This window comes from Canis lupus, chromosome 29, assembly GCF_011100685.1.
Source record: "Canis lupus familiaris isolate Mischka breed German Shepherd chromosome 29, alternate assembly UU_Cfam_GSD_1.0, whole genome shotgun sequence".
NCBI lineage: Eukaryota > Metazoa > Chordata > Mammalia > Carnivora > Canidae > Canis > Canis lupus.
In genome coordinates, this window is record NC_049250.1 from 32,567,264 (window position 1) to 32,585,960 (window position 18,697).

Sequence of the window (18,697 nt, forward strand, 5' to 3'; positions counted from 1 at the left end):
AGGCGCGGGGGGCGCGGGGCCCGAGCGGTCGGCGCGGCCGCCAGAGTCGGCGGCCAGGAGGGGGATGGGGCGCGCGTAGGCGCCCGCCCGCCCGGGTCCCAGCCCCCAGCCCCCAGCCCCCAGCCCCGAGCCCGAGCCCCAGCCCCGAGCGGCCGAGAGCGCGGAGCCCGGTCGTCGGCCCCGGGACCTGGAGCCCGGGCCGCGGGCCGAGGGGGGCCCCGGGGGGGGGGCGGCCCCGAGCCCCGCCCGAGCCCCGCGCCCCGCGCCCCGAGCCCCGAGCCCCGCCGCGCGCCCGCCGCCTGCGCGTTCTCCCCGCCCCCGGGGGCCTCGCCCGCCCGGCCCGCCCCGAGCCCGGGGCCACCACCTCCGCCCGCCGCCGCCGCCTCCCCGCGGCCGGGTCCACCCGGGGCGCCCTCCCCCGGGCCGCCCCCGAACCCGGAGTTGGCGGGAGCCTATAAAAGACGCTGACGGCGCGACCCGCGGCCACACGGTGCAGGCTCCCGAGCAGCCGCCGCTCGCCCGGCGCCCGCTCCCGCCCCGCCTCGACCCGCGGCGCGACCATGGCCCATCACTGGGGCTACGCCAAGCACAACGGTGAGTGCACACGGAGGGCGGCGCGGAGGCGGCGGCCCCGGCCCCGGCCCAGACCCCGACCCCGGCCCGGCCCCGCACCTGCCGTTCCGCGCGGCTGCGGTCCGAGCGCCCCGGCGAGGTGTCCCCGCCCCCCCCCCCCCCCCCCGCGCCCCGGTCACCGTCGAGGAATCCCCGCGGCCGCCCGAGGCGCGCAGCTCAGCCCCGGGCCCGAGCCCGGACGGTCCCGAGCATCCTACCCGGACCCAGGAGGGAGCGAGGAAGGGTTGTGCAGGGGGAGCATCCCGGTCGTTGATGGCACAAAAGTAGGGCGCCCCCCCTGCTCCCCGCCGACACACCTCAGCCTCAGCACCACCTGTGGCTGGGGCGCCCGACACCGACCGTCCCGGGGCATTTTCGTGGGCCGGTTCGAGCCCCTGGCGGTGATTTCTGAGTTTTTCCCATCATCTCCCATCCCCTAATGTTGGGGGTTGGAGAGGGGGAGGGGGGTGTCCCCGGGAACCCGGCTTTATAGCGCGGCGGGTGATGGGGTTCCCCAGAGCCACCCCAGCCACGCCGCGGGTGGGGGGGAGAAGCCTTGCGCATCTGCGGGGGGGGAGGGGCGGAGCTCCCCAGGTGCTGCGGATCCTCTCCCTGGGAAGACAGGTGCAGGGGCCCGAGCAGTGACTCGGCCTTTACATTCAGTTGGGGGGCACCAGGGAGAAACCCCAACCTGCTCCAGGGTCTTGAATGGGCTCGAATACCCTAAATGCTAAGCCCAAGCCCTGACAGTAGTATCTGCCCCATCTCAGTTGCCGAATTTGATAAACCCGCTAGTATTTTTACACGGCGCTCACTCTCTGCTCAGTGAGCCTTCGTGCACTGATTCCAGCGCTCACAACTTACACGATGCAGATGCTATTACCCCATAACACAAATGAGGAAACTGAGGCACAAGGGTTTCTGCGGGGCCGTTCAGCCGAGTGGTGCCAGCCAAACCCGAGCGGAGCAGACTGGCTCCGGAATCCCTGGCCTTCCTAGGGGTCTGCTGTGCCCTTTCCCACGCTGGGGGATTCACAGGTCTCCTCTGGCCGCTAGGACCCGAGCACTGGCATAAGGACTTCCCCATCGCCAAGGGAGAGCGCCAGTCCCCCGTTGACATCGACACCAAAGCAGCCGTTCATGACCCTGCCCTGAAGTCTTTGTGCCCTTGCTACGACCAAGCGGTTTCTCAGAGGATCATCAACAACGGTCACTCTTTCAACGTGGAATTTGATGACTCCCAGGACAAAACAGGTCAGTGTTTAAAAAATAACTCTTTGCCTTTTACCCAGGAGCTACATCCCCAGCTTAATGGGAGGAATCAGGAGCAGTGGCTCAACACCACTGCTTGTCTCAGTACTCTAAGATGCCACACTCTGCTAATCTTCATTAGGTCCCCGGCTCTGCCAAGTAGGCTAATTACTTCCAAGTGGCCTGGGGCTGTGGCACCCCTGTACAGTTCCTGGTTTCGATGTAGGGCATTGAATAATTGTGATGATCTGCTTGTGAAAGGTCACGAAAGGCAAGGTCCCCTGGAAGTGAAGCTCAGCAACGATGGGATTTGCAGGAACTGAACTCTTGAGGGTTCTCTGTAAAAGAGTTGCTTTCCAGAATTGATCCTTTCCAATAAAAACTGTATCTTAGTGCAGTCTTCAAGGTGGCAGTGAGGGAAGTGATGCAACCCTCACCACTTGAAAGAGTGAAATGTTTTGAAACATTGTATTTATGGCTACAGATGTGCTAAACCGGGGCCCTGTATTTTGGCATCCCCCCAGGAATTCATTCCACAAATGAAGATGTTTTAGAGTTGGTGGGCATACTTGGCCCATTGCTGACAAAACCAATTGCCATAATTTATCTGTGATAGAGCTGTTTACAGGATGCCCATTCAATGCTTCTTTTTCCTTTTAGAAACAGGAGAACAACCCCATTCAGATGTGGTAGCAGCTTTCTTTGCCCACTGGTTGATTTAATTGCCAGTGGCCTATTTTCCTGAGTGCTTTCCTCTGAAGGTCGTTGCAAACACATGATGTGTGCTGGTGGTATGGGAACCGGGAGAGCACCGGGGCAGAAAGAGAACACAGAGGACAGGGAAGCAGTCAATAATACTGTCAAAAGTTTGGAGCCATGACTGATAGTACTACTATGTACCGTGTAATTATAACCACCTTAGTTGAGTTGGCTATTCTTTTTTAGTTAGCTGTCTGATGTATTCAGTCCAGTTTGGAAAAAAATTCCCTCCTCGCCTCTTTAAAAATTTTTTTTTGACACTTGACTCTCTGAAATAGTGATTCTAGAAGCCTATTGGATGGGGAATAATGTGAAGATCATCTGAGAAATGTTTTCAAGCTACCTGTGGCCTGTGTGCACCTCACCCTAGAACACACACACGCACACACATATTCTGGCATAGTATAATGACTAATTAGACTTTGATTAATTAGATTTAGTAGAGGATGCTCATTGAAGACTCCTTTAATCATTCTACTACACCGCCTTCCCAAGAAACAATGCTCAAGTGATTAAGTATAAGGAAAACAAATTTCTTTCCTTTTTGTTAAGGGTACTGTATATTTTGATTATAATATGACAAGGCCATAGGTCTTGGTGGTGGTGTCCATATAGAAAGGATGCTATAAAGTTTCATGTTTAGTTACTTGAAAACCAAAAAAAGTGAGCTATGTTAGTCTTTATCGATTTCTAAAAAAAAAAAAGAGGTACGATGAATGTATGTTTCTGTGCTGCCAGTGGAATCATTGTTTTCAATGAGTGTAATGTCCACCAGATATAAACCTCATTGGATGCTACGTAGAAATTGGGTACTTTTTTGGAGTAGCGAGGAAACAAATGTCTAACGAATAGAACCAGATGAGATAATTCCCTATATTCCTTACAAATCTGATCATGATGTAATTGTTACAGTAATATATTATTACTGGAAAGTGGATTTCAGCATTTAGTGTAGCAATTATGAGGATAGAATGGGGTCAGGTAGCCATGGAATCAAATTCTAGCTCTGCCGCTATCTAGCTCAGTGGCCCTGGGAACAATAGCAACTCAGTCTCTCTAATTTTTAGTTTCCTTAACTGTAAAATTGGAGTAATGGTAGGATCTACCACAGAGGAAGGATTAAATGGGACGGTAGATATAAAGCACCTCGCCCCGCACCTGGCACATAGTAATTCCTCAATAAGTGACCATTGATTGCTGTTTCCATGTCTTCACACCATTTGGCTGCTTTTATTAGGCAATTGCTGTAGTGATTGAACCTGTGGTAAGATTTCTGAAGAAAGTTTCTAATTAGCTGTCAGATTACCTGCCATCACTTGATGGGACTTAAAAATTCTATTTTTATATGCTCCTGAACATCTCACTTGTCGTATTAAAGTGTGTACTGATTTTATATATGATGTCACTACATAGTTATATGTTTTCGCTTGAGTATGTCAAGTTCTGATCGATTTCTACACAAGCAGTCACTGGTTAGAACTAGCCACACTTTTCTAACTACTTCTCCTGGTGAGTAACACATACATTATTAAAACCCATGTTTAGATTGTGAAACAAGTAGTTCTGAAAGGGTCTCAAGCCCATGTCTTTAAAGACACCTGTGTTCTTCTCTCTCTCTCTCTCTCTATGTATATATATATATGCACACACACATATATATTATATAGCATATCTATAAATTTATAGCATCTATCTATCTATCTATCTATCTATCTATCTATCTATCTATCTATCTATCATCTATCTATCTAAAACAATAACAAAACCGTTCCTAACGTCAATTAAATGCAAGATCAGCTAGGTACCATGAAGGTGGGCTAGAGGCCTGGTCTCTTTCCTGTTTCTCTAGAATTCAGGCTGGGGATATCTAAAGTGGAAAGACACAGAAAAAAACAGATGCTGACAGTGACACTGGTGAGCCCAACAAGGACATACATATTCCAAGGAGCTATGGAAACATGAAAGAGACTTAGGAGTCGTCCTGTGTAAAGTCAGGAAAGACTTTCCAGGGTAAATAAAAACTTGTGCTGAGGCGTGAAGGATTTTGGTGTCTTGGAGGAGATGCCGGGCAAAAAGAAGTAGGAAAGACCAGGGGATTTGAGAGAGCACAGTATGTACTCTGACAGGCAAGGAGGTGCCATAAAAACAAGGAAGAGTTAGTGTTAGAATGACTTGCTCTCCTTTAGGTATGAAAGATCCCTTTGTAACTTTGCCCATACTCTTCAACATTGCCGGTTGTTTTGGTTAAAGAAGGAAGCTCTTTTCCCCCGACTAGGATGCAGACTATATTAAAATGTTGGCATTAAGGAAAAACACACCTATAGAATAAAACGAACAATCATAACATGCAGAGAAACACCCTTTAGACTTTTTTTTTTTTTTTAAAGAATCCTAGGCCTGGGGCACCTGGGTGGCTCAGTGGTCTGAGCGTCTGCTTTTGGCTCAGGTCATGATCCCGGGGTTCTGGGATTGAATCCCACAGCAGGCTTCCCCTGCTTCTCCCTCTGCCTATGTCTCTGCCTCTCTCTGTTTGTCAATCACGAATAAATAAATAAAATCTTTAAAAAAAAAAAAAGGAATCCTAGATTTTCAAGTTTGAACAAATGATGGAGATACTCCAGTCAAATTCACTTAAAATAAACATGAGGAAACAATGTTTAACTGACTTGCTGGTCATCTCCTTTCTAGTTTGTTGGGTGAGACTCAAATGCCCATCACTTAAAAATAGAATTGAATAAGAATCTTTGAATGATAACCATACTTAATATTTAATGTGTACATACCATGTTTTTAAAAATTGATATGCTTTTCTGTATATTTAAGTCTAAAAGTAATTTATTCATTTTGGTCCTTCGATATTTTAAATCAACATCTGAACATCTCTTTTTTTTTTTAGGAGTTATTTTTATGGGATTAACATTTTTAGATATCTCTCATGTGTTGTTTTCTCCATTTAAGTGCGTCAGTTCATTTTATTGATTTATTGATTTTTACCTCAGTGAGATTTCAGCTTTCTGGAAGTTCTCATAGGTTTAAGTTTTCAAATATATCCTAAATATTTTCCTAGACTCAAACTAAGGTATCAGGAACTGGGGTGGTTGAGTTTATTAGTATGTTTAACTTGAGAGAATCCTTTTCAAGTGTGGAGTTAATAAAAAAAAATGTGGAGTTAACAGGCTTTAACTAGAAGTTCCCATCAATCTTCTAAATTCCTTTAAAAATAAACCACCTTTAATTAATGAAAAATGGCTAATCCTGTTAGACTTTCAAAAAATTATTAAAAAATAACTCTCCCTGCTTGAGTTCTTTTATTACTAGCTTTATCTGGGAGAAAAGAATACTAGTCAAATTATTAACTTCTGCTAACTCATTAACTTTTATTAATGAGTTTAAAACTCTCCTGCTTTATTGCAATGTTAGATGCAAATATTGAAAAACCAATGCCTGAAATTATTGAGCTGATCCACATACAACTCTTGTATCATTTCTGCTCTTTAGAAATTGAAATATTTTTATCTGTATATATTATTGCAAGAAAAAAGGAAGGAACAGATGACCTGTGCTCATTTCAAACAGACCACTGTCAGCATGACATATATGAGTCTTGCTTGATTTTCAAGGACTTGTTTTTGAAGCTTTAAAATTATCTTTCTATGAATAATTTTAAGTTAAAAGGAAACATAATAGCAACAAGTGAAAAGATTTGTCCTGCATATTGTTAATGGTGTAAGCAGAAACCTAAGTATTTATAAAACTGACCAAAGCATTCCAAACACTATATTTAATTATGTTCATGTCAAAAGAGTTTTTCTTTTTTTTTCACTCTCATATAATTTCCATACACCTGAAACTTAAAACTTCTGTTCTCTTGATTTTTAATTGTTGTTTACCCTAGTGAAAGTGACAGCTAAACTTCTCACTATTTAAAAAGAAATGGATTGTGGACATCTTTTCCTCATTCATTTTCTTGATTCTAGTATGTCAACCCTCAGATTATTGGCTAGTGTTAAAAAAAGGAAAACAGCAATGCATGATTTAATAATTTCCAATTATTCATAAAAGAAGATTGTTTATCTGCTGGAAAATGCTGCATTTTTAGTAGACTTAGTCTTTTACTTCATTAATAAGAAATCCTTTAAATTGAATTTTAAACTAAAGATTATTGAAAATGGCTTCTTTGTATTTTGAATATAAGAGACATTATTGATATTTGTTAAGGTCTTTAGTTTGTTTTTTGGCTACATCTTATGTTAAGTAATAATAAAGTGATTAGGAAAAAAGCATTTAAAAATGCTAAATTTTCAGTTTGCTTGTATCTGGAGTGAATGTCTTAATTTTAACAAAAAACATAATTTACATAATTTCTCTAAGTAATATATATATAGGAAGACAGATTATAATATAATTAGTGCTTATTTTGTGTGTTGTATATGCAGTATGTGTAACTGATGGCAGATCATAGAAATTAAAATTAGCTGGAGCTCTTGGTGTTGAGATTTGGATTTAAATTAAGTTTTGGGAATCTTGAAAAAGGTGTCCTAGTGGAAAACCCCACTTATATCTCTCCCATTCCCGTGGAACACATTTCTGTGATACAATAAATCATTGACTCTCCAGAGCCCCCACTAACATGGCTGGATTTTAAAGAAGAAAAATATACTCAGTCTGCAGTTTCTGCTATTTTTTTCAAATTTTTTTTGGCATCATCAAAACAGACTTGATTTTAAACTGGGACAGTTTAGTAGTGGCATATAGTAATCAAAATAAGTAAATAAATAAGTAGATCTGGAAAAAGTGCAAGCTCTCTGTCTTTCAACCAAATATCTTTTTTATTTTGTAAATAAAAAAAATATGCCACCTTTATTACAGTTTGTAGTAATTTATTATAACAATGTTTTTGGGAGGGCTTCATTGACTAAACTCCATGCTAAGAATTGGCTGAGAAATAGCTAATGAGCTGAAGAAGACGAGAAATGGTTCTTTTTGGTGCAACTAAATTTTAAGAATTGAATAACCTCTCCTAGGTACCATGGGCTCCTAATCTACATAGCAACATAGTTTTATTTTAACAGGAGCTAAAACAGGTGTCTGGTAATAATAGATAAGCACTGAGTGTGTTTAATTATTGAACCTGGAGCAATTTTTTTTTTTTTTTTTTTTTTTTAGTATTAGCAAAGCTTATTTAATAAAAGCCTCATATACATTCTTGCCTAATTCTAAATGTTCTCTGAAATAAGTAAGTTAGGCTGGAATCTTAAGATCTGCAAGGGAGTGAGTAAGAATAGGAAATAGCAACTAAGCTTTATTGTTTTTAAAATTTAAGATTCTGATATGATTCTTCACAGGGAAAGGAGATTACATTTAGAAAGATAAGTTATCTTGGATGCCTAATATAGTTTCATTTTATTTTCATTTATTTTGCCACTTGGTAGAATTAATGATGCAGATTATTTGCTTTTTATGGTCAGCCAGTTAGTAGCTTTAAAGTCATTGTAAAGGAATTGTTTCAGTACGAATTTATTTCATAAATATATATTTTGTGTTGAGGGTATATCATTATGAAAAATGGAAATTCTTTCATTTTTGAAAAAGCCTAGAGAAAAGGGCAGATAAGGCTAATTCTTTCCTTACAGCAGAATTCCTAGATTAAAAAAAAAAACTTTTACAATAATTTGTTTTTAAGTCTCAAAAGATGTGATTTTATCAGAATATATCCAAATTGATATTTCTTAGCAGATCTATAATATAACACCACTTATAATTGGTTCTCTCTTTTTTTTCCATTCCTTCTTTTTTTTTTTTTTTCCCCTCCTGGCCTATTGTAAAGCAGAACTGGCAACCAGAGATTACATCAAAAGCCATAGGAAAGGCCTCAATGTCTTCCAGCCAGCTCTATTTTTTACTTTGGGTAGATGAATGGGTGTTGCTACCGTCTATGTGTATTTGGGTGAAGTTAAGCAAAGTTGATTATTCAGACTTTGTTGCTTTGTTTGGCAAAGCCAAAGTAAGTTTGAGCTTATTAGCTTATAGAATTATAACCCAAAGCCAATAAATAATACACTTATAACAACAGATTGTGGAATTAAACTAATTGTAAAAGCTTTTAAATATATTGGTAAAATTTCCTTAATGTGCATATAACTTAAAAAGTTTTATGGAGAGGATGGAGGAGAAACTGATTTCTTACTATTTTAATTCTCTGTAACACATAGCTCATTAATTATCTGCAAAGAGATTGTAGTCTAAGAAGATGACATCTAGTCATATTCTTCTGTTTCATGTTTTACTCTAACAAAATTACATTAATACCAGAAGAGTAGAATCGTAAGATAGTTACTAAAGTTAGAATTTTAAGTTTCTGGAGACAATAGAGTATTGCGTATGTTACATGACCAGCAAATTCTTAGTGAAGTAGTAAGCAATTGAATGGATCCACTCTACAGATGAGGAAATTAAGGTCGGAAATGTTCCAATAAAAAAATCTTAATGGGAAGAATGCATGGGTGGCTCAGTCAGTTAAACAGCTGACTTTTAGTTTCGGTTCAGGTCACGATCTCAGGGTCCTGGGACCAAACAAGGGTCAGGCTCCACTGGGAACCTGCTTGAGATTCTCTCTCCTTCGCCCTCTGCCTCTCCCCCTATTCATGCATACTCTCTCTCTCGCTCCCTCTTTCTAAAATAAATAAATAAATCTTAAAAAAATTTGTTTCTTTATGGGACAAAGCTAGTTAGTAACAGTGACAATCCAAATTCTGAAGAATTTGGGAAGCCAGGGCAAGGAAAATTGGATATTGTACTAAGATCAATGGAATGCTTATTGTTTCACAAATTCTGGGATGGAATAACAGGTGGTTAGCAAAGCAGGTGGTGGGACAGCCATTGGGCCGTGTAGAACCGAGGTTCCCACGTTTGTTAAGTGTGTGCTGCAGACCTGCATTGGCAAGCAGCTGCATGGGCAGTTCCTCAGTGATTCACAGAGGACTTAATAATTCCACCTAAAATTTCCTCTCTCTGAACCAGAATCTATGACTCTTGAACAAACCCAGGAGAGAAGTATCACTGTGCTCAGAAAACAGATGGGCAAAGCACCCATCCTTCGAGCCAACACAAGTGAGGAGAAAAGCCAGTGGAAATGATTTCGCTGAGCACTATAGACTAAACTGGAGTCTGGATTTAGTTTTCACCGAGTGAAAATGTTGCTACAGGCATAAATTTAGAACTATGAGACAGGATTAAGTTAGATTGTAATATTTAGTACTGTGTGTGTTTCATGTGCATATGTATGTGTGTGTGTGTGTATACATGGGATTGGGTGTATGTAAATACAATCATATACATATACACACTCATACACTCATATGCACATGTATAATATACATATACATATATTACATATATATATATTTTAAATTTTAGTGCTGAAAGGAGGACCCCTCACTGGCACTTACAGATTGATTCAGTTTCACTTTCACTGGGGTTCATCTGATGGGCAAGGTTCTGAGCATACTGTGGATAAAAAGAAATATGCTGCAGAGGTAAGATACGCTTTTTTGCTTTCCAGGGAAAAATGTAAATTGATATTCAGCATTCATTTCAAAACCTTAATTTTATAAATTCGACTCAATCTAAGTGAACCACTTTTTTTTTTACAAAGGACCTTCACATTTGCTTTTTATAACTTTTACTGGTGATATTACAATTAATGCTGCAAAACACCCTCTACTACTTCCGAGGACAGCATTTGCAAAAAGTAAAATGATTTCAAATTGGAGGATCCTATTCTAATATAAATCTAGAAGTAAAATTGGTGTCTTCCCTCAAAAATATGTAATTCTTTGTCTTAGAGTTGAAGTCATTTGCTGTTATGCTAAATAGTGGATAATTAGAATTAAAATGAAAGTTGATATTTTAAATTATCCACATTTTTACCTTCTTTAGTAACCTCTAACTCTGAAGAAAAGATCACTGAATGAAATCTGTAGGTTTGATTATGTTTATCATTTATTATGGTTTTGTCTTCTACTGCTTTAGCTTCACTTGGTTCACTGGAACACCAAATATGGGGAGTTTGGAAAAGCTGTGCAGCAACCTGATGGACTGGCTGTTTTGGGCATTTTTTTGAAGGTTAGTTGATGGCCCAATTCTTTTTTTCCCTGTTCTTGAGAAAGATTAACCAAACAGAACATTCATGATAAACAGGACATTCTACAAAGAGCCTAGGAAATGCCTTTGGCTCCAAAATACTTTCAGGCTTATATCCCCCTCCATATCTGCTAGTAGCAGTTGGGATGGAGGACAAAAAAAAACAAATCAGAGGTATTAATTAGGTGCTGTTTATATGTAAATATGAAGGATGTGTACATGTGAAATGTGAAAGGAGAAAGTGGTATACTTCAGATGGCTACTGATTTTGTTTTAAAATTCATCCTTAACTAGATAGTACTGTTTCAAGATAGACAATGCTAAATTAAGATCACATTTTGGAAGGCTCAAGGACAGTGACTCAATATTGGAGAATTTCAGGCAACAGTGGGACATACAGGTTGAGCTGCCCTTTAGACAGTTGTAAAGCAAATGGAGAAAGGTCTGGGCTGGAGATTCATGGGGCTGACGTCATATGTCAACGTGGAAGCTACACATGAATATGAAATCATCCAAGGAAAGCATGAAGAGGGAGATGATAAAGCTGCTGAGCATGCAGTCCTGAGATATTGCAAAATGTAAGACATTTAAGACAGTGAGAAAGATGCTAATGAAATGACTAAAAAGGAATACAAGAGTCCAGGGAACTTGCTGAGGCTGGAGGACAGAAGGAAAGCCAGAGGAGAGAATTTCAAAAAGGAGAGAAGTCAATAGTATAAAATCCCCCCCCCCTTTTTTTTAAACATAGAGGGAGAGGCAGGCTTCTTACGGGCAGTAGCCCATTGTGGGACTCGATTCCAGTACTCCAGGATCACGCCCCAAGCTGAAGGCAGACGCTCAACTGCTGAGCCACCCCAGGCACCTCTACTTTGAATACTTTTTTTTTTTAAAGATTTCTTTTTTTTTATTTATTCATGAGAGACACACAGAGAGAGAGAGAGAGAGAGCTGAGCCACCCCAGGCACCTCTACTTTGAATACTTTTCTTTTTTTAAGATTTTTAAATTTATTCATGAGAGACACACACCGAGAGAGAGAGAGAGAGAGAGAGAGAGAGAGAGGCAGAGACACAGGCAGAGGGAGAAGCAGGCTCCATGCAGGGAGCCTGATGTGGGACTGATCCCGGGTCTGCAGGATCAGGCCCTGGGCTGAAGGCAGAGCTAAACCGCTGAGCCACCCGGGCTGCCCAATAGTATTAAAATCCTGCAAGGTTAAGGTAGGCACTTGAACAGTGTCCTTTGATATGGCAGTTGGAGGGCAGTTGGAGGTCACTGGTGACTTTTGAGAGGGTAGATTCTGGGAAACTATGGGGTGGGGTGGGGGGGCGGGTAGCAGAGGGAAGTTGTCAGTGGAAATAGGGAAGTTCATGGTGCCAAAGTAATCAAAGTGAGATGGATGGATGGCACCTAGCAAGTGGTAGACCTTGGTGCACTACTTGGAAATGTTTTATGGTAGAGCTGCCCAAATCAAAACTGATGTAGTGCCAACTGGATTACAATGCCTTGTATGTTGTGTCTTCTTATAGATTGGTGGTGCCAATCCAGGCCTACAAAAAATCCTTGATGCGCTGGATTCCATAAAAACAAAGGTACCATTGAATTTTCTGCTACCTCAATAGAGTACCTATTTTTTATATCCCACTGATTTTAGGAAACTTTTTGGATTACATTGAATCGTCGTAGTTTGACATGTAGTGTTTTTGATGAGGAGTTAATAAAGGTAAAATGTTGCTTATATATTTATTTAACTTTTCTTTATCCAAAAGATGCTGGTGTGATTTTAGGCTTGCATTTATTTAATCTTGCTTCCCCAACATTTGAACATTCATATACAAGAGTCAGAGAATTCTCACGACTGCAAAGAAACTGAAAGATCAACTGGTCAAATTATTCACCCATTCATGCAACAGATATTTGCTGAGTACTTACTCCATGCCAATCACCTTGTTAATTTGGGAGATGTAATGGTGAGCGTGAAGAATTTTCCACCCCATGTTTAAATTCTCTTTATGGCAGAGCCATGTTTAGGTCATTGAACATCTTTTAAATATAATCACCAAGGGCAGCTCTGGCTCTTTAAAGCTCATCCTCAACCTGAAGCCTCATTACCTTCTGAAAGGCTCATTCATTACTGACCCTTTTGAGCCATGTAGATTAACCTGATTCAAAAACACTAATTTAAAAAAGATATATGTACATTGCAGCATTATTTACAATAGCCAAGATACAGAAATAGCCTAACTGTCCAAAAAGGGATGAATGGATAAAGAAATGTGAGATACACACACACACACACAATGGAGTATTGCCCAGTCCTAATAAAGGAAGGAAATCTTGCTATTGATGACAATGTGGATGGACCTTGGGGGCATTAGGCTAAATGAAATAAGTCAGACAGAAAAAGACAAATACCACATGATCTCACTTATATGTGGACTCTAAAAGGCAAACAAAAACAAACGCACACACACAAAAATGGGCCCATAGATACAGAAAACAGATTGATGGTTATTCAGAGATGGGGGGCGGTAGGTGAAGGGGATCAAAAGGTACAAACTTCCAGTTATAAAATAAATAAGTCATGGGGATATAATGTACAGCATGGTGACTATCATTGATAATACTGTGCTGCATATTTGAAAGTTGCTAAGAGAGTAGATTTTCAAAGTTCTCATCAGCAGAGAAAAAAATATTAGTAACCAGGCATGGTGATCATTTTGCAATATATGCAAATATCAAATCATTATGTTGGACACCTGGAGATAATATAATAATATGTGTTAATTATACCTCAGTAAAACAAACAAAAAAAAGTAAAAAATGTGATTATGATTGCTGTTTCTTTTGACTCCATTCTCTCATAGCCTTTTATCTACCCCCAGACTAGTTATCTTTAGTTCCCTTTAACTATTCCCATACAACAATGTTCTCTCTTTGTGACAACCTTGTTGCTCTATCCTATGCTGTTTGCATCTATTGTTTTTAAAGTGTGGTATCCAGAAAGAAAAGCGGTTCTTTAGTACTGTGGTAGCCATCAGATAGGGTAGCAAGACAAAAAGATACTCTATTTTTGTTATTGCAGCCTAAAATTGCATTATTTCGGTGGCAGCAGTTTCACTTTAAATATTGATCACACTTAATAGCTTAATGGAAATTATAAGGAATGATTTTAGAGGAAAAGATGAGTATTGGACACGTGAAAATACTATAGTCGGGCTCTCTTGCCCATCTCTGCTCACCTATATTTCCAAGTCAAATGTCTTTAGTTAATTTCTTTTTACTTTGATTTCTGGTTGAACATGGGACTTCTCTTTAAAAAAAAAAAAAAAAAAAAGTTCTGGCAACCAGAGGGGAATATTTGTTTCCTAATCTCCTGCCTTCCTCCCACTCTGACCACGTGGCATTTGTCGCCTGTGTGTTTGTCTTATCCTAGGGTAAGAGTGCTGACTTCACTAACTTTGACCCCCGTGGCCTCCTTCCTGAAAGCTTGGACTACTGGACCTACCCAGGCTCACTGACCACTCCTCCCCTTCTGGAATGCGTGACCTGGATTGTGCTCAAGGAGCCCATCAGCGTTAGCAGTGAGCAGGTGGGTTTTCTAAACTGAAGTGTAGAGCATTTCATGGAGCGTGGCTTTTGGAGTCGGACAGGCCTGGGGTTGAATCTCCTCCTGCTGCTTCTAGCTGTGGAACTACCATCCATAACAGTGCTTAGCGGATAAACAGAATTTAAGAAATATTTGCTGTGATTAGCCACAACCTTAGACAGTTTGTTTGCTCTATAAAATTGGATGATCATGAGCAATAAGGGAGAAAGATATCTGTCGTATAATAAATGCTTTTATCTAGGCTACAGGGAAACTGAGGACAATGAGATTCCATATTCGAGCTTACGCGGATAGCGGTGGTAACTCACGGCCAACTGTTCACTCACATAAGAGCTTATGGCGGTTTTATTTGTATTGGAATACATTTCTGAATTCTGACAAAAGTCAAAGCCATCCCTGGGAGGAAAAATATCTATCAAAACTCGGTCCAGTTCCTTGAATAGGCTGGACCAGACTCGTCCCTTTCTCATACAATATAGTTAATGATGTTCAAGTATTCGTGCAGCTTCTAAGTCACTGATCGTACCCCCAGACTGTCTCTGTTCCCCACACGGCTGAAATGTAGAAAGTGGACACTCCTCTTTCAGGAGGATTCACAAGAACCTGGATCCTGGATAATTTAATTAATGTTGCAGTAGCTGATTGACATTGAAGTTGACTTCGAGGGGTGAGACTGAGGGACTGTTACTGGACCAAAGAGGTCAAGTTAGAGGCTGTTGATCCATGGGCTGCCTTATTACTGCCCCAACCATCCTTTTTCATTTAGATCAAGACTCGGCAAAGGGAAGGGAGGTTCCATTTTGCAAAAACAACCTCAAAGACGTAGGAGAGCATTTGAAGACTACCTGTGTCACATCATTGAGCCAGGGAGCTGAAAGGAGGTTAAAAGGGACTAAAAATCAGCCAATGTCAAGGGTTCAAAATCCAAGTTTGAGCAACTTCATTTCTGTGTTCCTATACATTTAAGCAGAGATGCCAGCCGATGACTTGTACCCCAGGCCTTGTGGACCCTGGACCACTTTATCCAGTTGTACGGATGCTGTAGTTTGTCTTCCTGGGACAGAAAACAAACTCTATAATATGGATCTACAATGTTTATTATTATTTTACATCTCAGAGGTGTTCTGTAGACTTTTGAGATTTGACTTTTAAAAGTAAAAGAGGAAAAAAACAGGCTCACTGAAAGTTTCCTTCCAAACGGTACCAGCAATCTTGGGTGTGTTTTCTAGAAATTGATTTGTTATCTAAAAGCATACATATATAATGTTTATGGGATTATATGTTTATGGGGAACCAAAGTGAACTTTGAACATCGATACGTGGTCCTGTGAATGTTGGAGAATGTATCTCAGGATATAACACAAGCACATAAATGCATACTATTGTGAAACCTGTATTTTTGATTTTTTTTGTTTTGCCTTTTAGATGCTGAAATTCCGTAAGCTTAATTTCAATAAGGAGGGCGAACCTGAAGAATTGATGATGGATAACTGGCGCCCAGCTCAGCCACTGCACAGCAGGCAAATTAATGCTTCTTTCAAATAAAATGGCCCCAGAGCCCATGTCCAAATAATGGATCTTTGGGTTTTCCCTTAGCTAAGCACAAATCTACCTTGGTGAATCGGACCTTGCCTGCTTTGCATCTGGTTTTCTAGATCCTTTATCTTTTACCTGATGTGCTCATTAGTAAAATGTGAAGAACTTGACCAGTTGTCATGCTTGACGGCATTTCTGTGACTGGTGCTTTGCTTATGGTAACAGCCTTTCTGTACTAGAGAATATAATATAAGGAATAGGAGAAAAAGTACCTTGACTTTGTTCATAGCACATGGGGTGATGAGCGTTGACAATTGTTAAAATTGCTAAGTTTAAAACCTAGGAAAGTCAAATGATTGAGTGCAAATCCATACCATGAGGTAAATTGAGCTGTGTGATGTAAATCAGGTAAAATGATCATGATTCTGTGTAATGTAAATCAGATAAAATAAATGTTCGTGATTCCAAGATGTTATATTAAAGAAAAAATTTTAAATTCTTATATATTTGTAGCAATGCTATCTTAAATATGAATTATGTTGTAATTGAGTGACTTTTGAATTACAGAGCTGTAAATGAAGTATTATCTGTAAAAATTGTTATAATTATAGTTGTGATACAGAGTATATTTCCATTCAAATGATATATCATAACTTAATAAATATTGTATTTTAGATATATTCTCTAATAAAATTTGGACTTCTACTTTGGGTCATTTTCTTTTATGCTGGGCAATGGGTAATAATGGAAGAGCAAATGTGTACTTTAATGACTCCTATTAATTCATTATTAATAATAAGCCATCATACTTGGGTTCTCATAATTGTGGGAATTTCCATAAAAGGAAAAATCCTGAAGGTCATTTACTATTTGCCAAGAGCCCTTTTAGGTGCTTTCTGAGCGCTCATTCACGTGATCTTCATGAATGAATGAATCCTACAAGAGAAAGGTGCACATGCTGAATCAATATATACTCCTTGGAAATAAAACAAGTAAAAGTCCATTTAAAAACAAAACAAAAAGGGAATTCAGGTGGTACCCACAAGTAAAAGAGTAATCTGAGGAGTCTTAGAAAGGTAAATTATACCCTTTACATATAGGAAGAAAAATGAATACATGAAATCAAAGTCTCCCACTATTATGGCTGTTCTGGATTTAGCTGTGTGCTAGACCATGGAATGAATTTTTGGCTGATGAGTTATTCCGGAAAGCCAAGTTTAACACATAACTCAAGTTCTACTCTTCGTAGAATAAAACCTCTTTGTTACTTGAGATTTAAAAAAAAAAAGTTTCTAACTCAAGGTGCCCAGTTGGCTAAGCATCTGACTCTTCATTTCGGCTCCGGTCATGATCTCAAGGTCATGAGATTGAGGCAGGCCTCGGGCTCCGTGCTGAGTGTGGAGCCTGCTTAGGATTTTCTCTCTCTCCTTCTGCCTTGCTTGTTCTCTCTCTCTCTCAAAAAATTAAAAAAATAAATAAATAAAGTCTCTAAACTCATCTACACCCGTTACCTGCTTTACTAAAGAACTATGCTCAATTTTGTGTAGGAGAAAGATCACAGGCTTTAGAGTTTGATTTGTTTTGAATCCCAGGTCTTCTCAAACTCTCTGATCCTGGCTATAAAAAGAGGATAACATCCAGGATTATGATAATTATATGAGGTAATGTCTGGTGTATAGGAGGTGGTAAAAAATACTTTTTAAACTATTTTTGTGTGTGTGTGTTATTCTGTTAACTGTACCATCAATTTTTTTTTTTTTTTTTTTTTTTTTTTTTTTTTTTTTAGTTTTCTGGATTAAGGCTTCTCCTCTAATCCACTGTTTATTGCTTTGGGTATGGAACCCATATAGCCAACCTTAACCAGAATTATTTCTAAACTAAAAGTAAACCTATGCCAGGTGAATGGCTGAGGATCTCTTCTAAATATAAAATGAAGAGCTTAATTTGTGCATATTTTTACATATTGGTTTTCAGTTATATACTGAATCAGAAATTTATCAACAACTGAGTTCTATATATAGATGAATTATTTTGTGCTTGGCACATAATAGATGATCTCCAAATACTGCAATGAAAACATTTATTTCACTCTTGGCTAAAATTAAATTTAACCAGGAGATACTATTTTCTTGGCTTTTTTTGAGGAAGTTTTTTTGCCATATTTGTAATGTGCCACAAATTATTCTAATTTATCCAAGTGCTTTTCAAATGTTCCATCAAAATATTCCTTAAAGCGGAGAAGTATAGTCTTGGTACTCAGTTACAATTTGAAACAAACCGTTGCTGCTTTAAAGTCTCACTTTTTAAAAAAGATTTAATTAATTAATTAATTTGACAGGGAGAGAGAGAGAAAGACAGAGAGAGAGAGAGAGAGAACAGGCAGGGGGACTGGCAGGCAGAGGAAGAAGCAGACTCCCGGGGGGGGGAGCCCAATGTGGAGCTCGATCCCAGGACCCCAGGATCATGACTTGAGCCTAACGTAGATGCTTAATAAACAGTGCCACCCAGGTGCCCCTAAAGTCTCATTCTTTACTAAATGTTTTCAAATTTTACATTCTATGCTGTATTATGGCCACATTCATCTTTAATATAAAATATTTTAACTGGTTTATTGTAATTACTGAAATTGGCACTCTGGGAATGTTTACCCTGCAACTTACTATCTCTGGTCCTCAGGTATACCTGCTGAGGCCCTGGTAGCCCCCCGAATTTGAGAAGTATAACCTAATATTAAATATTGAAGAATTTAAAAATATTTTATTTATTCATGAGAGACACACACAGAGAGAGAG

General features: G+C 40.0%; 1 protein-coding gene across 1 annotated transcript; it reads left to right on the forward strand.

Moving 5' to 3' along the window:
* The first annotated feature begins 506 nt into the window (after window positions 1–506).
* Window positions 507–16,604, forward strand: CA2 (carbonic anhydrase 2). Its single transcript, NM_001145170.1, has 7 exons — window positions 507–594; window positions 1,669–1,866; window positions 10,039–10,157; window positions 10,654–10,746; window positions 12,289–12,351; window positions 14,196–14,351; window positions 15,795–16,604. The coding sequence occupies exons 1-7, from the start codon at window positions 561–563 to the stop codon at window positions 15,912–15,914; spliced, it is 783 nt and encodes a 260-aa protein (NP_001138642.1). The 5' UTR covers window positions 507–560; the 3' UTR covers window positions 15,915–16,604.
* The last annotated feature ends 2,093 nt before the right edge of the window (window positions 16,605–18,697 follow it).